The sequence below is a fragment of the Anopheles moucheti genome, chromosome 2 (genome assembly GCF_943734755.1).
Source record: "Anopheles moucheti chromosome 2, idAnoMoucSN_F20_07, whole genome shotgun sequence".
Lineage (NCBI taxonomy): Eukaryota > Metazoa > Arthropoda > Insecta > Diptera > Culicidae > Anopheles > Anopheles moucheti.
In genome coordinates, this window is record NC_069140.1 from 100,113,188 (window position 1) to 100,140,937 (window position 27,750).

At 45.4% G+C, this 27,750-nt stretch overlaps 3 protein-coding genes across 3 annotated transcripts; 1 reads left to right on the forward strand and 2 right to left on the reverse strand.

Moving 5' to 3' along the window:
- Nucleotides 1-81: 81 nt before the first annotated feature.
- On the reverse strand, nt 82-1,240 carry LOC128297718 (thioredoxin domain-containing protein 15). The gene is made up of 2 exons (XM_053033408.1): nt 1,134-1,240; nt 82-1,073 (listed from the first exon to the last, which is right to left on the reverse strand). The coding sequence occupies exons 1-2, from the start codon at nt 1,168-1,170 to the stop codon at nt 163-165; spliced, it is 948 nt and encodes a 315-aa protein (XP_052889368.1). The 5' UTR covers nt 1,171-1,240; the 3' UTR covers nt 82-162.
- Nucleotides 1,241-6,083: 4,843 nt separating this feature from the next.
- On the forward strand, nt 6,084-8,659 carry LOC128297375 (zinc finger protein GLI4). The gene is made up of 2 exons (XM_053033005.1): nt 6,084-7,392; nt 7,461-8,659. The coding sequence occupies exons 1-2, from the start codon at nt 6,084-6,086 to the stop codon at nt 7,760-7,762; spliced, it is 1,611 nt and encodes a 536-aa protein (XP_052888965.1). The 3' UTR covers nt 7,763-8,659.
- Nucleotides 8,660-8,831: 172 nt separating this feature from the next.
- Nucleotides 8,832-13,710, reverse strand: LOC128310136 (uncharacterized). The gene is made up of 6 exons (XM_053046697.1): nt 13,695-13,710; nt 10,934-13,627; nt 10,634-10,860; nt 10,315-10,560; nt 9,388-10,253; nt 8,832-9,313 (listed from the first exon to the last, which is right to left on the reverse strand). Exons 1-6 carry the CDS (start codon nt 13,708-13,710, stop codon nt 9,016-9,018), a joined length of 4,347 nt encoding a protein of 1,448 aa, XP_052902657.1. The 3' UTR covers nt 8,832-9,015.
- Nucleotides 13,711-27,750: the final 14,040 nt, after the last annotated feature.

The window sequence follows — 27,750 nt, forward strand, 5'->3', positions numbered from 1 at the left end:
ATTTGCACTTGCTGGCCATATGTATTGCGTAGACATCATGGAAAGAAATACATACAATGCAAATCAATGTAGTACGTCTATTTCATTTAATTTAGAATAAAACTAGTGCAACAGAACAACTAAACGAACTTAATTCCAATTCCCTTGCGCAAAGCAGTGCTCCTAACTGTGCTGAGCAGCCGATTCTCGCCAGTTTCGCTTGATCATCTCAATGATCTGTGCGTACAGCGTAGATTTTGAAAAGTAGTAGCACGTGCAAACAATGATAAAAGCCCACGCCACGTACAGCCAGTAATCCGTGCGGAATTCCACCTTGTTCGACAGCGGACCTTTGAAATCGTCCGATATGTAATGCAGAACCGTGGTGCTGCTCTTTTGATTCACCAACCGTGGTTCGATGCCCGTGTGGCGTGTCACAAACTTGGCCAGCGAGGTGAGCGTAATTTCCGTACCGTTGTACTTCACCAAGGGACGACCCTGATGGAACAGCATAATCGTCGGCAGCCCGACGATACCGAACTCGCCGTTCAGGAAGTGAAAATTGTACGCATCAATCGCGGTCACCACGAGATCGGGAAAGTGGCGTGCTAGTGCATTAAAATGCGGAGCCACCATCGCACTGTGGATGCAGGTTTTCGTGTAGAACAGCATCAAGAAACAGCTGCCCACCTCGTTCCGTTTGGTCGAATTGCCATAGTGGGGTAGCCCTTTCACCATGTCCTTTAACGAGGTGATGATGTAGAGTGTTCCATTTCCTTCCACTGGGCTGCATTTAACGCGCAACGGAGATTTGCGACTACCGTCCGGATTTGTACCATCCTCCGGTTCGCTTGTTTGCGCCAGAGAGCACATCACCTTGTCCCGGTACGTGAGGTAATCGTACTGTGTGCTTTGCAACGATTGACCCTGGAACGTAATGTCTGGCTTGGTGTTTTCAGCTTTCTCGTCCCTCTTTTCCACACTACTACCCCCACCAAAGGGGCTCGATGCGAAAAATTCACCATTCCAAAGCTGCATATAGAAATCTAAACTCTTGAACCGAAAGGCGCCCACATTGCTGACTAGTAGAAACGCTACGGAAACAATCCCGAATTAATGCATTGAATCGAAAATGAGATGTTTTGATGACTTACCGGAAATAAAGACAATTCTGTAGTTTAAAAGCACCATCTTCCTGTTCAATTTGAGCTAAATGTGCCTGAATGTGCACAGCAAAAGTAGGCTTTGTTTACATCTGGTGTAATGTTTTTCAAGACCCATTTGACAACCGCTGTCACATGGTACTCCGGCTTAACCCTCAAGTGACTTCCGACAGTGCGCGGCACAATAATACATCTCGAGAGGGTTTTTAAATTAATTTCAAACATTGTCTAACGCGCAAATTACATAAAAATGAATATAAAATAAAATTAGAGAGTATTAGAGCTCAATTTTGGACGCTAAGACCACGGCCATTGCAGGATGCAATTTGATTTTAAAGGCTATTTTTAAGATAACTTCTTAAACCGATGCCAATATCTTGTCTGTCCACTAGCTGCTCAAATGCTTAATGTGATCATGTTCAATATCCAGCGGATTTAAATTTGTTTCATATTCCACCTTAGACTGTTCTTCACCCACTCAGGACTGATTAGCCAGCTACGTGGATACGTGAACTTCTACCCTCACTAATCCAGTTATGGCAGACATAATGACCTAATACGTCGTTTCACCAAGAAACAGAATAAACCTCGCCAAAATGTTATTTACGAATTATCCTTACTAGAATAGTTACTATCAAAAAAGTCAATTCGATCGATCAAAGCGATAGAAATCAAACGAGTTCATGAATCCTTGCGGAGTCATCGAGAGTCACTTATTCATTTCAAAGATTCAATCAGATTGGTGAATCATAATAAGATTGTTAATGCCAGACAATGACACCATTTGTAAGTGCAATAAGTCGACGCAGAGATAATGACCCACAAAGCGACACATGAATTCTACAAAGGTCACTCTGTAAAGTGTTGCATGTGTGGCCAGACCATTCCCTGCTCTAGTGCGATTGAAATGCAATGTGACAAATTAAGCATCGTCCATGGTTCCGCGTGTATGTAACGACGGGTTTTTCCCATTTTCTCCTATTTTCCCTCCCTGCGCGCGCGTTGGGCCTTCCGGACACCCACAAATTTCAATCTCATCTGAAAAAGCCCTCACATCAGCATCTAAAATGTCGGAGGGGGCGCCTTCTGGTTTACACACGGGGTTTGGCATTTACGATAAGAACATGCATCGTCAACATCACCCACAGACACACACACACGCGCGCGGTTTGTGTCAGCCCCTCGGCTTATTAAGCGCAGCCAGTTGCAAGATAGGCCGGCTGCCGCTTATCGCCCATCACCCTTCCCGTTACTGATGCGCCCGTCCCCGTTACACACGCTTTCCACCGTGAACCATCGCGCGCACGCGGTCGTTGGCAGGTCGTTGACGTCAGGCTTCCCTATGCGAGCGCGCCCGAGGGGTTGCTCCGAAGACGAAAAGTTCCACCGCGCGCGAGAGGGTGTGGAAGACTTCTGAATGAATTTGTGATCAACGCACACAACGGCACCGGTGTATCGGTTTATTTTTGGGGCGCACTGCAAGGATTCGGCACAAACGGAAAGAGACGCAAGCGCTGGTGAGTGAGTACGAACGTACGTGGGTGCGTGAGATGTGCCAAGGGAACTGCTGCAGGGGCGGTTTGCCGTGAAGGGTTTCGCGCGCGCACACGCGTGTTGGGAAAACTCTCGGTGGCCGCGTAATGTCGTCATCGTGCGAGATCCTTTTTCCGGAGCGTGTTGTAGCAGAGGGTGGATTCCCTCTGTCGGTGTGCGTGTGGTGCCTGTATTTACGTTTTGTTTTTTTTTTCGAATCAATTTAATCAAGCACAAAAGAGACGGCAAGACTGAAGAGTCGCTGTAACACACCACACAACGCCATCCCGATTTGTATGTTGAGTGCCCTTCGCGAGAGCAGTGGACGCGGGTCGCGCGCAGTTAGGCTTCCACAGTCTGGGAACAGAGTAGGCGACGGCAGCAGTGTTTACAAAACATGCTGTACGCAGGATCCGCTCCGCAGCAGGGTGGTACAGCGCAGTGAGTGTGGTACACAGGAGCGAACTTTTCTCCTTTTTTTGGGAGAACCCAGGCGCACCAAACCCCGGAGTGCGTATACGACGTTTGAGCAAGCCCGACAGCAGCGCGCAAGTAGGTGGTCGCGAAGTTGGCGGTGAGTTGTTGATAACAACGCGTACGGTGAATACACGGTTCCTTGCCAACCGGGTACGTGAATGACGAATAGCTCTGCACAGCAATAGCTGGCGAGTTGGTGAGTGGAACTGTTAGTTAATACACACAACACGCGGCCTACTGCGTGCTGCGTACAATCAGCTTGTTGTTATTTTTGGTGCCTATCGTGAAGAACTGCATTGTTGTTGACTCATGCTGTTCCGATATCTGCAATTGCAATCGTGCTCCCCTTTGCATAGATAGACCAGCGCCTCAACAACGGAAGAAAAAAAAGGTGCCATTTCATTGGCTCGTAAATCGATAAGAAATTGGAGCCTTCGTATTCCCTTCTCTACCCTGACGGATTTAATTGGTACCCTTCTTCCCCCAACCCCTCGTTCTCCCTTCCCAGCAGTGCAGTGGGTTCCTGCAGGAATAAAATCGAAACTCCCTCGAAGGGAAGAGTGTGAGTGTGTGTAAAGTGTCGGTTGGACCAGCAAAAAAAAAAGGATAATTCTGGAGAGCTGCTGTCGTGCGGCACAGGCGCAACACGAGCAGGCGACGAGGCGGTGTGGTGTGTGTTTTCTTGGGTTCCCGTGTTCGGGTTCGGCCCTGCTCCTGGTGGCTCGCTTCCTGGATGCGTGCGTGGCGACCAGTAGTGATGTCTCACACCAGCCAACAAGTTCACTGTTCACACTCCTTTCGTGCGTACTGCTTGTGATCCCCATAGGGAGTGGGAGTTCCTACAGGATGAAGTGAAATCCTACCAGCAGGAGAACCAGTGTCTAAACTACTAAACTAAACAGTGCACCAAAAAACAGTGTTAGAAGCAGTAAAATCTCAGCCGCGGCAGAAAAACAATAAACATAAATAAAACGTGACATGCAATCGTAGTAACGAGTGACTATTTCCATAGAGACGCGTACCACGTCACAGCTTCAACAGCTTCTACGCATTTATCGAGTGTTGGTGAAGTGAAAAAAAAGAAAATCCCTTTGGGAAATACAGCGGCCTACTGCTACGTCGCACGCACCGTGGGGTAAGTGGGCATACACGCGGTGTGAGAACACAAATTTGGCGAAAACATCAACCACCAGCGTGGAAAATAATTCCACGAAAACTAGAAGAACTTCTCAATGACCGTACGACGCATTTCTGGCGTGGAAAGGGATTTTGTTTTGAATTTTCACTTCCTTCACACAACCCCAAAAGCAAAGGACCGCGGGGCGAGGTGGGCGATGAAAAAGGGGTTCAAAGGACGGCCTTACCGCTCCCGGACAGCAGCAAACATGGTGGACGTGAAAGTGAAAGTGAATTTCGCTTCCTGCCCGCCCTATCCATCCATCCGTCCACGTCAATGTGTAGGCGACAGGGCGACTCCATTCCACCACCATTTTGTGTCGAATTTTCGGCCCACGCAACTCCATCTCGCTCGCACACTTGGGTCGATTGTTTTCCATTCGTGTTGCCAATGGAGATTACACCAGCAAGGAGCGACAACGACAACACCAACCCCCAACCCCCTCTGCCCTTACAAACCTTACACCCCGCGTTTGGTGCGTCCACCATCTTCTCCACCGCTCTCCAGTGTGCGTGAGCGTTTCTCCTTCCATCGTCCATTTTCCGCCTACTGGGGTTGGGAAAATGCCTTCACGCGTCGTTCACGCACACACCCGAACACAATCGCAAAAACCATTTAGCAGTGTGCAAGAGAGCGAGACGGCAAGAGCGTGGAAAATTGGTGGTGTGCACCGGCGCACCGCGGTATTGGGCGAGTCAGGCACCGCCACACACACACACACACTCTAGCGGCCGTGCTCCTTTGCTGCTAGAGGACGAAAAAAAGGCGAAATACTACAAACCGGAACCGCACGCACACCGACGGAGAGGAGGATGCCTGCCTAAACAAAATATTACCCAAAGCCTACTCTTCGCCGTACGGCCTACGCGTTGATACAAAAGCGTGTGGCCTAAATTTCCTAAATCCTCCAATAAACCCACTTCCCAGCCGAACCCCACATAAACCACCGTTCCACCATCGGGTGAATTCTAAAAACGGACCCAATTTTCCGCTGGAAGGGCGAGATGAATATCGCTGCTAGAGAAAAAGTCAACATACACTGGTAGAAATATTTCCAAGTGAAAATTAATGTTTGTCGTAACTTTTGTTACGTTTGTTTGTTAATTGCAAACCTTAAAAAACTCCCGTTTTATATCTTCAGTAAGTTGAAACAGGCTTTATGGGATATTTCATAAATTTCGGTTTCCTTTTCTGTAATGAAGGAACATTGGAATTTATTGGTTGCGCACGATTGGAAGTGTGCAATAAACTTTGAATTGATAGTCGAATATTAACCCGATGTAAAAAAGTCTAAATTGACTTCCAAAACATGGTTAAAGTTTTTTTTATTAAATAGTTATTGCATATATTCAGGCGATATGATGCCGAGATCCAATTATATGGAGTTACTTGTAGAGAAGATGTTCAGCCTGTACCATGTAAAATACAACCAAGCTCAGAATTGAGCATCGGAAGGATTATACTTTAGGACAAGCCTTTAAATATGACCATCACTGTACATAATTCATATCAAAATTGTGAATGAACCAACGCCTTCTCTTGTACTTTTCCGGGTGTACTGTTCCTGCGAATGTTAATTTGCGACCGTCAAGACTGGAAAAATATTGGTGGATATTTTTTGTTTTCTTTTGTATCAAAAATATGTAGGTCACCTTACTGTTAAAAGAATTGTGAAATTGATTCCCTACGTTTGTTTTTTTTCTTTCTTCAACTGTCTCATTTAATCTAAAACAGCTAAAACCTTGCCTGATGCGATGAATTTTTCACCATTCGGGACACACTTTCCCGGTGCGATACCGGGAATCCATCAGTTTGCCAGCTCGGGGCTGGTAACGAGCGTACCGACGACTTCGCACGACTCCACCAATCGATACCATTCCATCAATTCGAACGTCAACATGGCCCACTTCAACCAAAGCCATGCTCCAATTCTGGGCAAGTTCCATCGGGACAGTCAGGAGTCGGGCGGAAATGCGGGCGGTGGCGGTGCGGGCTCCAACAAATACAACGGTCATTCGGCGGGTTCGGGCAATGCATCCATCCCGACGACGACGACCAGCGGTGGGACGGGCCAGTACACTAACCCCTACAGCCAGCATTCGCACGTGGCGGAACACAAACAGCGCAACATGTACCATCAGTCGTCCGTCGGCAATAGCTCAACCGGCGGCAGTAACGGCCAGAGTGCCCAGGAGCTTAGTCAGGACATCAGCGCGCTTCTGCAGCAGGCGGACAGCAAGCGTGTGCTGCAAAACCCGAGCTGGCAATCGCTAACACCGGGCGCATCGGTCGCCGACTATCTGTCCCATCTTCCGGGCAGTGCACTACCTCTCTCGCTGCACCACTTCCTGAAATACTCGGCGGAAAACATCAAGAAGGAAGCTCAGAATCCACTCACCAGTCTCGATATGTCACAGGCACAGTCCCAAGCGCACGGCACTGGTGGTGGTGGTGGACACGGGAGCAATAATGGCGCGGGAATGATTCTGCCAGCATCACAAACCATCGCGAGCATTCTCGGCCATCCGGGTCAGCCGTCCCAGCAGCAGCAACAGCACGGCCAACCCCAAGCGGGTCTTGGTGGGCACCAAGCGGGCGGAGGTGTACAAGCAGCGGCGGCTACCTCTTCCACCGGTGGGGCCGCGAATGCTGCTGCCGGATCCGGAGCAGACGCGACCACCGATAAGAAGAAGCGAAAGAAGAAGAAGAAACCGCCGAAGGAGCGTAAACCCCGTCCCAAGCCGGGCGAAATCCAGGTCAGGACGGCCCTGGACGGGAGTCTGCTGTTCCTGTGTCCCGAGTGTCAGATGGCGTACCCGGAGCGGGAGCTGCTCGAGCAGCATTTGATCGGACACAATCTGGAGCGCCGATTCATCTGCGACATCTGCAACGCGGCACTGAAGCGGAAGGACCATCTGACGCGCCACAAGCAAAGCCACAACCCGGAACGTCCGTTCGCGTGCACCATTTGTTTGAAAGCGTTCAAGCGCAAGGAGCAACTGACGCTTCACTTTGTCATCCATTCCGGCGAGAAGCGGCACGTGTGTCAGGAGTGTGGGAAAGGTAAGGTGGAGGAGATGGAGGAGGTCGTCTAAGGCATGGCATATTAATTACCCATTCTCTTCCGGCAGGCTTCTATCGAAAAGATCACCTAAGAAAGCATACCCGATCGCACATCGCCCGACGATTGAAAGCGGAGCTAAGCCAACAGCAGGGTGGTAACGGAACGGAAGCGGGTACCTCTCCCAGTACCTCCCGAGCTGGACAGAACCAAGCACAAATCACGGCTGCCGCCCAACAACAGCAACAACAATCGGCACAACAGCAATCCCCCATGCAACAACCTCAGCTGACCACCGCGAACCAACAGCTACAGCCACCGCAGTATCACTCCCTCACGCAAGCACCGGGCCAGTCACAGATGATGTCGTAAGATGCCGAAGGAGGCCGCGCAAGTCCCGCACACTAGCTTAAGTAATTATTGTCCAAAATATCCCACGCACGGCTCTTCTGATAAGCAACATTGCATCAAAAAGGTACAGAAAACAATATATTATTCTCCCCGGTTACTGGTGGTTAGGCTATTTGCAACAAAATGTCCCGCAGTTGGGATGGGCTGGATCGAAGCCATTTTGTGTATGCGTGTGTGTGTGTTCGTGAGCAACCCTTGGCCCTCGTTGGTCAGGGTTGTGGAGAACCGGATAGTGTAAGTAAATATTTCATAAAACAAACAATGAAGCGACAAAATGACTCACTCACTCAAACGGCCCGGGAAATGTCTCGTGATGCTCGTCGGAAAATTCTTGAGATTTGTTCAACCGGGGTAGTATATATGCGATAGAGAGAAAATAAGCCGACACCGCCGTGTACAAAGCTAGCTGTTAACAGAGGACAACGGATGTACTTAACGGAGTTTGCTTTAAGTTAACATACCTTCTCATACAACAAAAGGGAAGCCCTCGCTCAGGTGAATACAGATTGTAGTAGGGAACTATTTTAAAAAACGACAGGTCGAGCCATTAGCTGTATAGATAGTGAGAGACTCTTAACCGGAGGGGGATATGGGTTCGAGAGTCACGCGCTCCTTGGTTCTAGGTGAGGTGAGCAAAGGTAGATAAAATTACACCTAGTACTAGTATCATTAGTGCACAGCTAGTCTGATTACTCTAGTCCCATTTTAGGCGTATCTTTGGCGGGTGGGCACACAAAAACAATACCTAACCTTAATGCATTATTCAACCAAACACAAAAATCCTAGACGTAATTGCAGGGACGACGTGCAAAACAACGCAGGGGGGGCCTTCAGTACCCCGGGCGGCTGGCTAGTTGAAATGTGGATGTGGTCGAACTGAATTTTAAACGAAAATTAGTTGTGCATCGCGCGGATTCTAGTTTTAACTAAATCAATATTCTATTTAACGATAATAATAAAACCAAAAAAACGAACAAACAGTTGATAACAAATGCAATGTAAAGAATTAATGTAAGATTTACCTTTTTTTCTTATTTAGATTACTTCTCATTCTCTTTGTTAAAAACAGGAAATTCTCAAAACAATTCGAACAACACACACATACGATTAATCGTATCCAATGTTTGAGGATATAGAATTTCTTCTTCACAACGATGTAATTTACATACTCGCCTCACCCCTGGCGGATTCCTTAACTAACATTTACTTACTTCTTACGACTTACATCTTGCTTTGTAGCCGATATGTCCGTTGCGTCTTTCGTACCGTTTCGTTAAGGTCGTAAACAGTATTCGGGAGCTTTCGTCCATCGTTCGCAGCAAGTAGGCCGGTGCATGCGAATCGTAGATGGCCATCAGACTGAAGCAAACGTTGTACACGTTGTTGGCGATCCGGTTGTGCTCCGTGGTAGGTCGCTTGCACTGTACGATCGAGTGTAATATTTTGCCCAGTACGTACGGTGCTAGAACGTAAAGTTGTTTCTGCAGCTTTTTGCACGCTATATTAACGATCCTGCGTTAAATGGGGGTGAGAGAAATGTTTGCATTAATACAAGATCAATATTCAATACGGTTGATTCAGCATACCTTTGCAACGGTAGCAACAGATCGGATATGGTAAGTATTTCGAAGCTGTTCAAACTTGTTACCAAACCAACATCGCCTTTATAGCAGATGAGCGCTCCCAGTAATCCTTCGTACGCGTGCATGTAACTGGGAAGCCGAGCTGCTACGTAACTGGGACGTGCTTGCAGCAGCCAGTACAACACATTGCCCATCAAACGATGCAACCGAAAGAAGGCTCTCTCCTCGCCCTGCTGCACGGAAGCCCGTTTACAGATGTTGATCGCACTCAGAAACTGCAACACATAGTCAAGCAGTGCAGGAAATAGGGCCAGCTTGCGGTTGGCAATGATGGTCGCAAAACACTCGAGAATCATCTCGACCAGATCCTGATCGCGCTGGTGCTGATTCATCACACACAATCCCATCACATCCCGCGCAACAACGGCCGCAAACGAACGCACAAACACTTTGCACGTTTCTTTCGTGACCGTGCTGGTGAGACCCTTTCGGGAGAGGATGTTAAACACGGCCATGGTGATTTTGAGCGATACCGACGAATCATTGCCGCTGGCGAAGTCAACCCTGTTTAGGAGATTCAGCTTCTCCACGTATTGTTCATCCGAAAGATGACCGACGAGGGCGGTTATGATCGTTTCGATGCGTCTCATTTGTTCGTCGGTTTTACTGACAGCAGGATTTTCCTCGTCCAGTGCCATACCATGCTCTTGATCCTCCTTGATTGCCATCCGTTCTTGCATCAGCGAGAGGAATGTTTCCCAGCACTTTTGTTCGATGTTACCCATCAGTGCAGCGTCGAGCTTAAGGTACTCCTTGTGGATGAGACAACGGGTTAGCAGCATATCGGAGTTGTACGTAAACACCTTCATCTGTGGGAAAGATTTAAGGCTAATTAAAGAACATTTCTATCCAACCAATCACGTATATTACCGATTGTTTTATGTACGCCAGCAAATGTTCATGCAGCTGCTCGCTAAGCTCCTCCTGACGTTCCGCTTTATGCCGTATGCTGATTAAGCATCCTTTTAATGCATGGTTGAACCATATCATGTCTTTTTTACGCAACTTTTTTGCATCCTTCTGCAGCAGATAACTATCCACGGCTGTTACAATGTTGTCCAGAAAAGCTTTCCGCTCCTCTAGTGGTATCGTGGATTTACGATCCCGATAATTAATCTGTCAAATAACGTGGAAATTGTATTAAAGGACAACAAGTAAATTAGCTGAAACATCATCATCCAACACATACTCTTCGCTCCAGGTTGTATATGAGAAGCAACAGCTCGAAGTGTGCATCCTTTTCATACGAAAACCCTGATAAAATGGATTTAAGCTCATCATTTCTTTCTTCCGTAAGTTGTTCTAGCAACTGTTGCAGCAAGATTATTACAACCGGCGATAGACCGAACAATCGGAAAAGGGTTTCAATAGTGACAAACGTGGACATATTTGCCGTTGTACCGAGCAGTATAAATCCTGCAATGATAATACAATTTTGAAAAGATTAAGATCATCTGTTTCTGAATTTCCGGAACTGAAGTGTACGTACTTATGAGTTGATTTTTAAAGCGTTCTGCAAGCTTTTCCGAACTATAAGCATTCAGATTAGCCAGCAGCAACAAATGGACAGCTACCAGAATCGATTTTTTTCCCGGTGCGAATGAATCTAGCCGTATCTCATCCAGGACATCTAACAGATGCTCCAAACCGCTTGCAACCGATGATTTTAAGGTGATCTTCTCTTCGGTTACATTGTTGACACTCTGTTCGAGTAACTGCTTTAGTTTGGGCGCAATATCTGCTTCATCTTGTTCAAGCAGATTTTCGAAGGATAAATCGGAAAGAATGGAAGACTTGTTCGAATGCGCTAACAGTTCTGCTATTTTCTTGTAAGCTGTCAACAGGAAAACCTCCAGCAAATCGTGGTTGAAAGATACTTCCTGTAGAATGTACTTGATTTCTTCTAGCGGACAATAGGCACGATCGAGCAAACGCTGTATAACGACTCTTTGCTGTTCTTTATCCAGCAGTCCCATAAACCAAACGTTCGTCGAACGATCGAGTAGAACCGGACGCACATTTTCGCTAGTTTTATCGTTCAGAATTTTCAAAATTATTCGCTGTTTTTCCTCGTGATCAGAAGTGTTCTCCTCTTGGCCATCTTCTTCAGATTGCTTTTGCTCTGCAAAGTAAATCAATTGAAGTTTCTGTAATAGCACTCTATTCAGCAAGGGAAGGTCCTGTTCTGGCACACGTTGTTCGAGCATATGCCACTCCGAATCATTCAAATAGGCCCGCAACTTGCCATAGTTGCTTTCCTCTATCGAATCTGGCCGATAGTAAAGCACCATGAGGCGATAATTTCCATAGTAGTAAACCACGTTTAAGAACGCGCCGTACAGCGTTGTAGCTTCTGGATCCTCTGCTGATAGTATTCTGCGTGCAATGGTGCCCAATATCTGATCAAACTCTTCAATGCTCGCGACAAGCCTTGGCCAGAAGAGGTTCGAATGTTCAATCAACGTATTTCCAGCGAAGAAGTAACACATCCAACACAGGGCCAATTCCATCTGGAAGACAGTGCTCACCGTCTGTTCCGGCAGTTCCAGTAGGTCGTTTAGCGTTAACATGAACTTCTTCCAGTATGAAATGCTGCGCTTCGTCAGCAGTTGCTTTGTGAACTCCTTCATTGCTTCACCCAACTGACCATCAGCATCGGGCCAGGCAAAGGTTAATGCTGGCCAAAAGTTATGAAACTGAGCGCGGTGTTGCATCCGTCCAGTTTCAAGGGACGCTTTATGTCCGGAAAGCAACACATTCCAAAACACATTCTTGCTTTTGGACTCTACTTCCACAGGCTGGCTGGAAAATCCGTCAGCAAGTTTCATTTTTTTCGAAGGAGTATTAGAAGATTGATCGTCAATCCTTCTTTTACTGGTATGCTTCTTACGCAATTCTCGTATCGTCTCATCCAAATCATGCTCGTCCAGATGATCGCCAAGCTTCATAAACAGTTCATCGCAAAGGTTTTCACTTTTGTTTAGCTTCATAAACATGTTAACGGTCGATACAAGCATCCGCTGGAAGGCGTGCAGTGTCGCCGGATCTTTACGAATAAACATAACCTTCAGCACGATCTCCACGATGCTGTGCTCGAGAATGAGCGGGTTGTATTCGTTGATCGTGCAGATAAGGTCGAACAAATCGCGCATCAACGATTCCGAAGCGGAACAAATGTCGAGCTGCTCCTTCAACTTCGTGGTCAGAATCTCGATGAAGTCAAAGTCCACCATCAGCTGCTGATCGACTATGATGAAATATCTCTTCAGCAGTGTAAACACGTACTTCGTAATGGCAAATTTTTGATGGCCATCCTTAACGATGGAATGGGATTCGGCCACAAACACATTCTGCAGGTAGTGCTTCAAGAATAGCAAAATTTCTAGCTTCAAATCACGATACGCACGAAGAAATCCTTCTATCAACAGCGCAATTACGTGGAGTGGGTAATGCCTCGGATCAAAGCTGCCCATAAATGCCTGTTGACTTTGGTCTTGCTTCGTGCGATTGTAAGTAGTTACGTTTTCATTGGTGAAGTACGCCTGTTGAAAGAAGTCCAGCAGCACGTTGCGCCGATCGATGCCATGCTTTTCCAACAGCAGAACCATCTCGGACAATGGTGACACGACGCTGTCGAATGTTTTCTTCCATTTGTGCTGGTCCGAGAATGATTTGAGATAGATTTTAATGTCATCCAACATCCGATCAACGACCTTTTCTTCCTCCTCTTTGGATTTGGGCTCTTCCAGGCACTTCTTATAGTATTCCAGCGCAATCCGTAGCACATCACCATACGCAAAGAAATCAAACTTGTAAAAGTTTTTGTACTTCACATCGAAGGTTACGATTAGACAACTTTCCAGAAGTTGTTCCCTTCGGCCTGTGGCTTTCTCCGTCAGCTTCCGCAGTGTTTGTTCCAAGCGTTTTATCACCGTGGCAGGAAGTGCATTGGAAGGGCACGGTAACAGAAGGAAGTTGTTGACGATCTGCCAATGTTCGTTAAACTGTGCCTCATCATGGGCGTTCAACTCGTCGAAAAACTGTTCCACATTGTCGAGAAAATAGTTAAACGTAATGTCGTATTTCGACATGTAGTAGAAACTGGGTGATTTCCATAGCTTCATCCCATAGGCGATGCTGCCGGCGAAACCACGCTCAGCGTTCGACAAGCGCTGAAGGATTTCTACGAGAGAATGTGGAGGTTAGTTCGATACGTTTCCATGGTAAACACGCGCTGTACTATTACTTACCTTCTTTTATATCCATTTCAGTCGAATTAACTAACCGAATCGTAATTAAATAAAGACACAATACGCTCACACCCGGTGCCCACGTGCGAGTACTGTTTTGTGTTGCGTGCAGCGGATTGTTTTGATGTCAAACGTGCGTGCGTTTGACGTTTCTTTCGTTAAAGCAAGGGAAGAATACAACGAATCGTTAAGGGACCGGTTTGTTGTGATGTTTCCATACAGTAGCGGACGAAATGAATCAATATACAAAAATGAAACAAAAAGTGCCTCATATAAACATCTAGCTGTAATCTTTCGTTTTGAAAAAAAATAGATTGTTGAGGCATACGAAATCATTTTCGATTATCCGCTTTAATTTATCTTACAACAGAAGTTTACTAATAGATCTAAATCATAATTTACCAATCATTCTTCTTCGAAATCCATCGCATCGGTACAAAGAAAGCGGTATTTTTCCTGCAGGCAACGAGAATATAACTCCAAATTAAACACATCGTTATCAACTTCATCAAAAATCTCCATTAACTTCACCACGAATTGTATGAACTTTTTTCCTAAAGCCACTTTGATAATGATTGGAATTTCTAGTTCAGAGCACCATGCTACAGAAATAGGAAGGTATTTACATTAATTCAATTGAAACATTCTTAATCCCCGACGCACCGCGGAAACGTACGCATCACGCGCTTTTTTCCACACGCTCGCATACTTTCGACACATTACAACATCAAACAAACATGGCGAGCCGCGTCTTTTGGTGGTTTAAATTCATAAGAAACCGTACTCATATAACATACCTGTAGGCGTAAAAAACGCATCGGTACAGTGAGGTTTAATTTCATTCCCATTGAATCGATTTGTGTTCTCTGTTGCTCACCTTTAAATCAACCGTCTGCCACCGTTTGGAGGCATTTGAAAAGAGACACTTAATCAGTGGAAATCCTCACCTGCCTCGAAGGGGCATCCAGGAAGATGCGCTCGATAGGATTATCTTCCTATTCAGACCTTTTGCCTGCTGCGATGGTGGCGAGTCCCTTTGATGGGAATTTTGCGCCCAAGAAGAACGTTTTCTGTTCTAGGAGCAAACCTATCAATGAGAGGTTGTTTTGGGATCTAAAAAAATAGTAACCAAAATTTGATTATGCAAAAGAGTGCCACAAACAGCATACATCTTACCGAAAGACCTTTAGGACCAACCTTGAAACGACCGGTGGCAGCACAGGCCCGTATGGAGCACCGCTGGCAGGATACTTCTCTAGAGGGATTCTAATCTTTTTCCCAACTGCACATCAAAACCACTCGAAGCGGTAAAATAAACAACACTTCTGGCCTCCGTCACCATCGCACACCGGGTTGACGATGCTGCTCCATTCATGTATGCGTGTACGCTTTTTTCCATGCGTCCACTTCACTTCAAACCTCATCCTGTCACGATTCCTTGAGGAGAGCTGTAGACTTTACGCACCCTTATGCGAGCGCGCGACGTCCCCTGTCATCAGAATTTTTTCGTTGTTGTGCCCTTGCCTTGGAAAAAAGGACCACGAACACGGTCCTTTCGTTTTCCCTCCTGCAAACAAACAACATCTGTTCCGTGCGGCCCACGGCAGTTACGGTTTCTTCCGCCGTGAGAGACTCGCCGAGGTCCCGGAGAAAACTCGTCACATGAGTAACGAGTAAGGACCTTCCTGTCTTTCAACAACTGCTCAACTACTTCCTTCTTCCTTGGTTGCCAATAGCAACCAGCATCCGTCAGTCTTTTCACAGGTTGCTGTGTGTCTTTCAAAGCGCTCCGTCGTGCACGTTACATCTTAATTAATCCCACAGGGCGAATTACGCACCGAAAATGTGTGCGGCTCACGTTGTGTAAGGGGGCAATAAGGATCTTGAACGTAAAAGATGGATGAGGGAAGTTTTTGTTTCGTTTGCTTTGAAAAATTCCCATGCACCACCACCACAAATAGTCGATTCGGGTTCTTCCGGGATCCGTCAAGTATGTCAACCGTTAGTGACGTTAAGGACTGTGGGCTACGGGGTAACGTTTTTCCATACCGCCCTGCTGCATGCGACGAGACCATGGGGTGTTGGAAATAAGATACCGACCCCGTTGGTTTTTGGTCACCACCAAACACGGCCTCGAAACACTCCGTGTGGGAAAACTGGGACAATTTTCCATGACCTCGCCACGTTTTGGGGGAGGCTGGTTCGAAAGCGTGATGTCAACTTGTGCACGGGAAGCGAGGTCATTTCTCACTCGGTCCCGTCGGTGCACTGAGATACCTACTAATGAACATGATTACAGTGCTTAATGAGGCATTGCGGATGAATGGAAATGGCCTACCCTAGTAGGAAAGACCCCCGGACTAGGAGAAATGTGGACCTAGAGTGTTCGCTTTGTTGAGCTTTAGATGTCGCTTTCAAGAGCGATGATGTTGCATTCGAGTGGAAAAACATCTGCACCGTTCAGTACATTGGGTTGGCCTGAGATCGGGCACTGTTCCGGCAGTTTTCGTTGCCATGACGACATGTACAAGCCCTCGTATGGAACTAATTAAGCGCAAACTTTCATTCGCATGGATATAGCAAATGCATGTGTTTACAAAACCCAGATGTACATACGGCAGGCTCCCCAGCTATCTCATGGACGGAATACTTGACAGCAGCTGACCTCCTTTCTTCCTTTGAACGGTCTTTATTGACTGGTTTACAGCACAATTTTCTCATTACCGCCCTCGGTGGCAGTAGCACGCGAGTGACTCAAGACGCATGGGAAATCGTCCTGCGCTCGTCCTGGCCGGGCAATTTATCATAAAGGCTCTCGTGCACATGTTCCGAATGGCCTGTTGACAATGTCCGCCCCAAACACCCCCGAAGATCATAACCGAGCGGTGGAAATGATGAATGGTTTTCGATTGGAATTGTATATTAATGAGAAACGAGGGCTTTGGTTAGACTGGCTGGGATGGAATTAATAGAATTGCTTCCAATGGCGCATGGTAAGAATACCGAAGTGGAAAGGTAACAGACCATTATGCACACACAGTTGGTAGGTAGAATAGGGAGAAGCTAAGGTCATCAATATCTATTTAGGCGAACACACCGATAGGGATGTCACATGGCGCGAGCCGTTCGACTAGTGCAAGAAAGAAAAGTTCTTGAACGAAGAAAAAACCGTTTGACATTATACTCACGTCAATCTGTTAAAATGATTCATTAACTATGTACATAACAGCGATAACAGCTTCAAATTGGACATCAATTTACAAGGACGTGCGTCAAGCACCCGTAAGGGATGTTTTTCTCATTCCGCTTAGCACACCGAACGCCATGAGATAGATCGACTTTGTAGATAATTAATTCAACGACGAAGAAGACGCACAATGTTTGAAGACATCTATGGTACTATTGTTTAATACATAAAGATAATTAATAGTCTTATTGTTATCATAACACTCCCGCGATCGTGCAATATTGAATGTATGCGCCTGGAAGGTATGCAATTTATAGTTTTCGTCCTTCAATCACTAGTCGTAGGGTTAGAGACATCCGATGTCACTTAAAAGTGGTGCCAATTTCACGAAGAGACGATAGACATCCGTGATAAGGTTTTACATTTGTAATGTTTTGCAACAACAACTCAAAAGGGACTAAAGTGTTTCCTCACACCTCGTAGCACACAAAAAGTGATCTATGCATCAGTGATTTGCATACTTTCAGGCGTTGTGAGTTCAATAATCCATCATTCTACCTTTAAATCTCACTACCAATGCTACTGAGGTAATTTAAAAGTTCCAGGACTCTGGTGTTCTGTGTTATTTGTTTGGTTTTAATTTTTACTGCAATTCCCAACTCATTTGTAACAAAAGCTTCTATGCATAGCATCTGTATCCTGCCAAGTATCTCAATCGTTTGGCAGGTGTGTTTCCTTTTGTTGCCTCCCGGGTCCTTTGTGGCGTGACGCTTGTCAAGAAGCATTAGAATAGCAATATATGAACCTGTACTATCTGTTGGTATTTCTAGGAAATGCTTGTAAAGTGTTTCCATGGAAATTGTACAGCACGGGATGGTGGTCTTAGTTGTGTGGCTTGTACGTCACGTTCAGCGATGAGAGTTGAGAGGCTGTGGTCTACTGTTGTGGATTTTGTGGTACAGTGAGCAAACACATGACACCGTTTAGCGTGAAACTGTTCATGCACTAAGGGTGGAGGACATTCGGATCGTTATTTTCATATTCAGGTCGTACGAAATGTCTTAATCAAACCCAAAGCGACAATCGCAATTTATTGGGAAGCTAAAGGGGTGCTGCAGCTACTAAACAATAGCTTATGTTTCTGTCAAAATACGTTAACAAACTCAACCTGCAAACCATTAACTTCACGAACCTTGACACAAAATCCAGAATTGGACACCTTTCCGTCGAACCGTGATGAGAGCTCCCGTTCCTTGCGAACTGCTCCGATCACCGGAACCGTTATCGCTTGTGTCCCTTCGTTAGGGACGTTCGACAACTGTTTGCGCGTTCTTTCTTGTTCGGGATGATCTTGTTTCGATTTCCCGAACCTAACCTTCACTAATTCGAACCGACCGTACTGTGGAAAGATGTTTTACGTTACCGTAGGCCGGACGGGTGTTGTTTTTTCCTCCGTTTTTACTTCTCTCTTTTATACTCCTCGCACTCGTGTTACGGGGTGGCAAACAAAAGCGATCTCGTTAGCTGTAATGTAAGACATTTCTGTCGTAAGGTTACACATGCCACAGGGTGGATTGGAAACATATGTAACTTTTTACACCACCTGAAGTGGTGCTCAACTGTCTCCAGTTTCCGAATAAAAGCCACGAACGATTCCGTTTTTCTCTTTTTGGTTCTGCTGCCGGCATCGGCAGGAGGTCTGTAACAGTTCGACTTTTGTTTTGATAATTACGATTTCTTTCGGTTACGTTTCGACTGATTGAAAGGGACGGCCACGACAAAAATGTCACCCATCAGCCGAGTCAGCCTACGAGTTTCGAATTTTAATTTGTTCCGGGTGGCTTTTCCCTCCCGTTCCGCCGATGCACGGAAAATGGAAAACACTTTTCCCGGGGAGTCGAATGCAACGCTGGTGGAGAGCGGTGTAACAGAACGGAATGGTGCGAGAGTGCGAGAGGAATGTAATGAAAGGCGCAGTTTTCACGCGACCGCCTGCGCTACTAACGGCCAGAAGAAATACCACCAGAAAAGCGACATGTTCCCTCGCCCTGCCCGTACGCTTCGCCTCTCGCCGTGTTGCGCCAACCGAGCGCAATGGAAAGAGGAAAAATAACAACTTGTCAAGTGATTTATGCGTTTCTCTTTGCTTTTGCTTTCTTTTGCCGCGGGAAGGGAAATTACATAAATTTAACCATCATTACCGGGCCAACCGGTCCTTTTACAACCACCCTCGAACCGAGGAAAGCGGAAAACTCCGAACCGAGAAATGATCATTCATTTCGGTTGTCCCTACTGACAGCTAGTGGACACAATATTTATACCAAAACAGTGTTCGTACTTTGACCGACCGAATTTGACGTTACGGTACCGTGCCGTTACTATCCGCCTGCACATATGCAACGCCGGATGCGTAACACATATTACATCAAGAGCACACAGCGAACGAGTGTGGTAAGATCTCGTTGTTTTTTTTGGCTCGAAACGTCGGCAATAAATTTCCAGTAATGACTTTTCATACTAACGAATGACGAAAAAACGCAGTAACAAAGTTACACAATGATAACAGTTCTATCCCATATATTCCAGCTGGATAGGATGCTCATTAGCTTCCGTGGATAAGCGGAATGAGCCGAAGACCCGATAATTAGGTTGGAAATATGTTGTGCTTTTGTTGTGCCTCTGCTTAATCACATACTTTATGTTTTGTAATGCTACAGCACATCATTCTATGCCAGCGATTCTCAGCGATCACGGGATTTGAAATTAAACCGGCCCTCGGTACGGCAGCGGCGGATCAAACGGTAGGCGGAGTAGGCAGTCGTCTAGGGCCTCGCCGTGTTGGGGGCCCCAAAAAATTTGTGCCAATTGTGCGATTTTTGAAAATTTTACAGCAGAGTTAATTTACAGCAAAAAAAAATAATTCAAAAGGTAACAAATTGATCAAACATATCTTCCTTGGTTATATAAAACATTTGTTTCTATGTGATAAATTAAATGCAGAGAAGAATATCGACTTTGTGACTTTAAAGTATAAATGAAATTGCACCAATATTTCCGAATGTATAGTACCAGGAGAGCATCCACGGAAGAGGTAGCACCTAGTACAGCAATTTTGGTCGAAAACCACCGAAAGGTATGCAATGTTTAAACACTAACTTTCCCGTTGATGGAGAAAAATTTCTTCTAAAACTACCAGTTTCCGAATGTATAGTACCAGGAGATCATCCACGGAAGAGGTAGCTCCTGGTACTGCGCCGTAAGGTATGCAATGTTTATACACTAACTTTGCAACCAACTTGCAATGCAATGCGCCGTAAGGTATGCAATGTTTAAACACTAACTTTCCATACAAACCAGCTGTTTTGAGATTTCCGATACCAGGAGAGCATGTCTCTCAAGAGGTAACCCTCAGACACTCAGGCACTCAGTCACTCAGTCACTCATGAGTGCCAGTCACTCATGAGTGCCGGTCACTCATGAGTGCCAGTCACTCATGAGTGCCGGTCACTCATGAGTGCCGGTAACTCATGAGTGCCGGTCACTCATGAGTGCCGGTCACTCATGAGTGCCGGTCACTCATGAGTGCCGGTCACTCATGAGTGCCGGTAACTCATGAGTGCCGGTCACTCATGAGTGCCGGTCACTCATGAGTGACTGAGTGACTGAGTGACTGAGTGCCTGAGTGTCTGAGGGTTACCTCTTGAGAGACATGCTCTCCTGGTATCGGAAATCTCAAAACAGCTGGTTTGTATGGAAAGTTAGTGTTTAAACATTGCATACCTTACGGCGCATTGCATTGCAAGTTGGTTGCAAAGTTAGTGTATAAACATTGCATACCTTACGGCGCTAGTACCAGGAGCTACCTCTTCCGTGGATGCTCTTCTGGTACTATACATTCGGAAACTGGAAGTTTTCGAAGAAATTTTTCTCCACCAACGGGAAAGTTAGTGTTTAAACATTGCATACCTTTCGGCGGGTTTCGAGCAAAATTGCTGTACAAGGTGTTACCTTTTCCGTGGATGCTTTCCTGGTATCGGCAATCTGAAAAACGCTGGTTTGTATGGAATTTCGTACCAGCCGACGGGAAGTTTGAGCGTGATGAAGGATGCTTTCCGTTTCATCCATCTTCCTTACACTAGCGATCGCTCTCACGGATTTGATAGTATGCAATGCAAAAGTGATGGGCAAATTTATTCCACACTGCAGGTGTCACCTCTTGAAAAACATGCTGTCCTAGTTTCACAAATCGCAACATGAGCGAAACAGGTGTCTAAGAAATTTCTCTGATTGTTACCGAAGAAGTAAACCGATTGAAAACTGTACCTTGGGCGAAAAATCGTAGAACGCGTTGGAATAATCAGGAATCGTAAATGTACGTAAATCGTAGAAAATGTGATCCAAGTAGTGGCGTTATGGTTCTCCTTAGCGCATACAAACGTTTATATATAGACTAGTTTACTAGGCCCATTTACAGGGCTACGCAACAGAACTCTGAGATGTACGCAAGGGAGCTTTCTTTCCGAGACTTTGCTGGTGTTGTTAAATCATGTTTGAAGTACACCTCCCTAACACCGATAATGCCGTAGCAAATTTATAGGCCCCTCTTTAAAAATTCCGCCCTGGGCCTCCAAGGGGATTGATCCTCCACTGCGGTACGGTGTCCGAAGTTGGATGGACGCGTATACGGCGAGTGATTTAGTTTGGTGCTGCTGGTGCCACGAAACGTTTAGTAGCCACGTGTTCGTGGAGAGTTCCATAAATTATGGAGAATTGCTTGCGTAGCTTTCAGGTGGATTTTGCGATAATCCACGATAATGGTAATTGTTTGCGAGGGATGCAGAATGCGGTGGAAACGTCACACAACTGTTGGTAGCGATTAATTCTATTATGAGATGTCTATTCGAGATATCGTTTGAAGGAATGTTATTTAACAGTCTGCTCAATAGACTCAAGACACATAAAATGTGGTGCTTAAATGGAATAAGCTGAATGTTGGTAACTTAAGATGATGATAAAATGGGGCGGCTCGGTGGTGTATAGCGGCGCCGATCTTCACACGACAGGATCGGTCCAAAATTCCATCCGAATCAATCCCCCGTACGCAGGACTGACTATCTAGCCGAAGAGTGCAAATAAAGTAAAACAAAAGCCAGAAATGGCAAGCCCAGACCTCTTAAGGTTGTTGTGCCGATAAGAAGATGATAAGACTGAATGTGATTAAGGGCAAGAAGCTCATCGCTCATCGAAATCGTAAGCATCTGAAATGGATGATCAACGCATGCAAGCAGATATAAAGAAGGCATTGCAGTCCTTTGTTTAATCACACATATTTCTTCAACTCCTCCACAATCGTTCATTGAATTGTCACGCTGTTTTTAATGCGCTCGTAAAATCTTCCGCCGTGAAATAGAATCGATCCGTAATTGGAATGAAATGATTTCAATTGAATTAAAAATTCAGTTTCCGTTCCGAAATTACACATCGTTCGGTACGTTCGGTTGCGGGCCGGGATTCGGGACGGGTTTTAATTGCTTTAATAGACGATTAATTCGAGTCGGCATGATTTAACGATCGATGGATTAGCACCATTTTTCCACAGCATGTCCGCCGGGTTGCAACCGGTTCGTTCGGATGTCTCAACTTTCCCATAAATTGTTCCCCGTCCCTGGGAGAGGGCTTCGCAGTGGAGATGCTGCTGGTATTATCATGTTGCAGGCCCGTTTGATTGGTTTCCGTTCATTCGCTGTTTGCTTCCGATGTGATGCGCATCAACAGTCGTCTTATTACTTCCAATAAGTGCCTCACAGGATATGCGGGCTGGTGACATGAATTCCCATTTTTTTTCTGCTATCTATATGTGCCTTCTCCTCGAGCGAATGTTACGGTGGAAAAAAAAGTTTGGTAAGGAAACAAGCTCGCACACACACGAAGAATCATCTTCTGGGAGTGCACGTCGTGTAGGTATAAGTTCTGCATGGGGGTGAAAATTCAATTTTTCATTCGAGTACACGCTCGATAAAAGGATGTGAAACTGATCGTAATCTTCGTAGCACTCCTAGCAAGCAGAGTCGGTGTGAAAGCAGATCAATCTGGCCATTTTTCGATACGGGGTTCAGATTGGAAATGAAAAACGAGATTTTATTGAAATCACATGAGTCATCACAGAGCGAAAGGAAATGTGTAGTCCCGTTGAAGTTCCGCACAGATCACGCATAGTGTGGCAGGTGAGGCGTGATTATTGAGATTGAAATTATTTTTCTACCTCGCGCAGACAACACCAGACGGCGCACATTCATCACGGCAGGCAGGCACTCAGTGATATTAATGTAATAAAATTTTGCATAACAAAACACAGCCATTTCCCCTCGGCATGGGTCGACGTTTTCCCCCATGTACCGCGCATGGACATGGAATTGCAGCACACCGCAGCGAAGAGGGGCCGGGTGTGTGGGCCGCATGTCGCATCATATGCGCACCGCATATGCACGTGTGCTCGTACCGTGTAAAATAAGAGTAAACAGTTGTGAGCAGCATTTATTACACTTGCCGTTTAGCGGGACATACCTCGAGAGGAGGGAAAGATAAGCCACAACTAGCACAGTACGGGATGAAGTTATAAGAGAGGCTTAAATAAAACAATGTAGTAAGTAAAGAAGTAATTAAGTAAGTAAGTAAGTAAGTACATAATTAAATAATTTAGTTAATAAGAAAGAAAGTAAGTAAGTAGGTAAGTAAGTAGATAAATAAATAAATAAATAATTAAATTTGTAACTAAGTAAGTAAGTAAGTAAGTAAGTTAAAAAGATGAACACATTCAAATGCACATCACTGTAAAACGCACCGTGTCTTGCGTTACATTGTACGTGGTAAAGACATGAACAAGGAGGGAAAAAGAATGATATGCACCCGGGCAACTTTCCCCCTCCTTTCGCTAGCGATTCTGTAAGGGAAAGTTTTCCTCCTCCCGTCGTTCGTTCGCACAGTGATGCAATTTTCATCATTTTCCTCCCTGCACGTTAACGAATGATGGTGAAAATCATTCTCGTTCTCGCTTTCACTATAATTCCTTTACTGTGTTGTGCTTCCAGTCGTGTATGAGCATTCTGAAGTCAGCACGCACCAATACACCGACCACAGGGGACACACATACGCACGCACATTGTAAGACCGGTGGAGGGTTTTTCGCTTGCGTTATTTAAAAAGGGATCAAGCCACATTATTCTCACTTGCGTTTGAAGCAAGAAGAAATGTAATAAAAAAAGGAACCACCACCCTGCCTTCTGCCAGTCGCTGAACACATAACCCACCCACTCCCATTGGGTTTTGCTGGTGGTCACCATCCTCACGGCCCTAAGCGAGCGCAAACTTCGTCATCGAAGCGAAACGATGAACGAAAAGTTCTGGGCCAACGGGGCCGGGAAAATCCCATCCAACGCACACACAAACACACACCCCTGACACGATGAAATGATGCGGAAGGCTTTTCTTTATTTCCATCGGCTTCCAGCGGCAACCGAGCAGTGCAATGCAATTTTCCAGCCCAAGGGAAATGGTCGATTCGTGAATGGCACCCCTTTTTTAGCGCTACTCACCAGCAGCCAGGGCATGGAAACGCGTCCCACAACACGTCGATGGGCAGAGGGCGACCCGTCACGAGGGGTTTTCCCGATATTTCCCTACCTTTTTTGCGTGTGACGAAAGTGATCTACCGTTTGAGATTAAATTGCGCGAAGGCGCATTTGTTCCTTTGGGACGAGGGTTGAGGGAATAGAGGAGGGCAGAGGGCCGTTTTGTTGTCTGCTTGTTTGTTTGTTTAATTTTTTCTAACCGTTTCGATTGAAGGTATGAAAAACTTCGTCCCTCCCGCCAAAGAAGGCCGCACACTCGTTTACTGCCGTTATGCACGACATTAAATGGAGGGTGATGCAATTTCCCAACAAAACCCCTCTGAACCACTTGCTTGGAAAATCCCGTTCGCGGATGGGTGTCGAACGTCTGGATTTTCCCTTCATTCTTTTACGCAGGGGCCCCTCTCTCGCACGAGAATGAACGGCACTTTAAGGAATTTCGGTGTGCCCGCTTGTGTGTCAGCGTTTCCCAGTGCCGCCACGTCATGCCATCAGTATTCGAGTGGGTTCGGAGGGTGGGATTCCGGCAGTACCACATTCGGAGCTATTTTTCATCCCATTCTACATCCTGCTGCCTTTACGTTGCAAATCTTGCCCAAATGGTGTTGAAAATTCACCTGAATCGAGTAGGGGACACTAGAAGAAGTCAATGATATGAGTAATTTTTGGACAGGCTTTGCGCCATATTCCTTTGGGCGGGAGGGGAGTAAGAAAATAATGCCCCGGAAGATCTCCGCACTCGAACGTAAGCAGCGATAAGTGGGGACTTGGCAGGACTTTCGGTGTACCTTCCCCAAGGGCAAGGCACACAGCTACTTCACTCAAAGTGAATAAGTAGATCTCTTTACTCTTCGCTTAACATTCTCAGCAAGAACGCTATTGTCAATTCTGATGACAATCGACTTTGCTTATGGGTGATGAACAGGAAGCATCTCGTTGGTAATGCGCCGGTTACTTGGTTAGCAACGTGCGTTAAGGCGGGAAATTCAACAACAAGATCAATTGTTGCGTAACACTGTCACTTTCTCGTTGGAAAGCGGCAGTTTTCCTTACAAAGGAAATCGTTTAAATATTTTCCACGAAGAAGGACAACATTCAGCAAAGGTTTTGATTTCGTATGAAATACATTTCCACTGCGATATAACCTAATTTCTGTGAATTCTGTTGCTTCGTTATTTAATTTGGTTATGCTTTCGGAATAAAAGGTTGTTTGTAAAGTTTGATGTTTCGAAAAGGAGAGCATATTTTGAAGAAATTTCACTCCCTTCTCGTATGTATCAATGTATTATCCTTCGTTTAATATGAAACGGATTCATCTACATGAAAGATTGTGGGGGGCTTCCGTGTAGACACAAACTAGTGTGATTGGCAAAATGGTAATCTCGATGGAAAATATCCTTTCGAGCAGCTTTCAATATTGGATTCTTTTTCGCAGAAAAGTTAGCTGTTCCCCTTCTTTTATCATGTAAAACGATCATTTTGGTTTGATTACATTCGACCAATAGATAGCGATAAGGAAGCACTGGGACGCAGAGGGCGAAGCTCTGTTTGCATCATCAATTACCAATATGAAAGCTCATGTTTTTTTTGCCACTGGATGGAAATGCTATTGGAAATATACTTTTATTGATATCCATCTACTTTTCCCATTTTAATTTCTCTTGAAATTCTTCACATGAATGTTCAGGGCAGAGCAACGGAGGCCTCCCATTTCGTAAACATGACCGTTTACAGCACAACACACTAAATGAATATTTGGAGTGAACCAGGCGTATTTGTAAAATCCTAGGAAGTAGCCATCAATGTGAGAAATTATGAATCAAAAGTAAGGTAACATGTATATGAAGTAGATACAGAGCAGCTCCAGCCGGAACGATATCGGCTTCTAGGATTGTTAGAAGGTTTTCCTCAGAGGCCCTCAGAGATTCAGGTTCAGCAGTTGGTATAGATGAATTAATGACCAGACTCTTATAGAAAGATATGTGAATGATTGTAGCTCAAAGATCACAATAAATTAGCTATTCTGCAAGGTGTGTCTATTGAAAATACTGTCAGATTCTGTCGTTGCTCATTAATAATTGTTAAGACGCTCTTATATTTAATCGAATCGGATTCGGATACATGTTGACTGGGCCGATCAAGGAGAAGAATAATTTGTTTTACAAGGTATAAATTAGAATTAATTTACTAAAAGAGACCATTTCTTCGAATAAAACAAACCTTAGTAATTCAAAGAAAACAAATCTACTATCTTAAAGCTCCAAATTACAATGTAAACCAGGAGTTCCTACAGTGTAAAACATACGCAATAAAATGCTTTCTGCATAGATTTTAACCTTTCATTCGTTCAGAGGAAGAATAGCATTTTTGGGAATGATCTGACCCATGTCCAACCGGTGATTCTACTGTTTTCAACCCAAAAATCCACATTAAAACAGCTTGTTTCATCGTTACATTATTGTCGTTACATTTTTCCCCGGATCCCAACCCTGAACCGTCCGCATCAAAAACTCATCTACTTAAATGGGCAACCCGGGTGAATTGGCCATTCCCTACCCATCCAATTCCGAATGGCATCGGTAGTGCCACCTTCCCCCCACCCTCCGTCCTGATTTTATTCCCCCTCATTCATTTCACAGTCGTACGATGGCGCAGATAAAACTACACTATTTCATCTCATAATCAAAGAAATAAAATTTAATCGTAAAGTAAACACACCGGGGGATTGCATCGCTCGGTGGGTGAGTTGGTTTTCTGTTGGGAAATTCGAGGGGGATCGGCCCTCCCGAAACGAAGGGTCCCCTAGGGGGAAAAGACACGATGTGCGATAAACATGGAACAAGGAAGCTCATCGCACCGAACTACAGTGGCAGAATGAACGCGGTGTATATTTATTGGTGTGAATTCCGGGAGAGGCCATTGTTATGGTAAGAAATGGGGAGGGTTTTAGAAACAGGAATAAATTCTTTTGGGGTTTTAAAAAGGGCTGGGTACGTTGGTGGGATGGGGTGTTGAAATTGGGGGGAAGAAACAAAACTCTCGTCAGAATTTAATAGATGCAACCCTATCAATCTGGTAGAACTCTCCCTCATTCTCATCACCGTTCGCCTTTTTCACACCTAATTAATCAGCAACCACTGTACTGTTGGCGATGGGGGCGAACAACGAAACAAGCGAACATGAACGACTACTTCGATCCGTATTGCTTCCTTTGGCTCCAATTGCTACGATATGCGGATGA

Coding starts and splice junctions, on each gene's coding strand:
- LOC128297718 (XM_053033408.1), bottom strand. CDS start 1,170: ATGGTGCTTTTAAACTACAGAATTGTCTTTATTTCCG. Junction 1,074..1,133: donor CAGAATTGTCTTTATTTCCG/GTAAGTCATCAA, acceptor TTGTTTCCGTAG/CGTTTCTACTAGTCAGCAAT.
- LOC128297375 (XM_053033005.1), top strand. CDS start 6,084: ATGAATTTTTCACCATTCGGGACACACTTTCCCGGTGCGATACCGGGA. Junction 7,393..7,460: donor GTGTCAGGAGTGTGGGAAAG/GTAAGGTGGAGG, acceptor CTCTTCCGGCAG/GCTTCTATCGAAAAGATCAC.
- LOC128310136 (XM_053046697.1), bottom strand. Junction 10,861..10,933: donor CTTTAAAAATCAACTCATAA/GTACGTACACTT, acceptor TTATCATTGCAG/GATTTATACTGCTCGGTACA. Junction 10,254..10,314: donor TGGCGTACATAAAACAATCG/GTAATATACGTG, acceptor TCTTTCCCACAG/ATGAAGGTGTTTACGTACAA.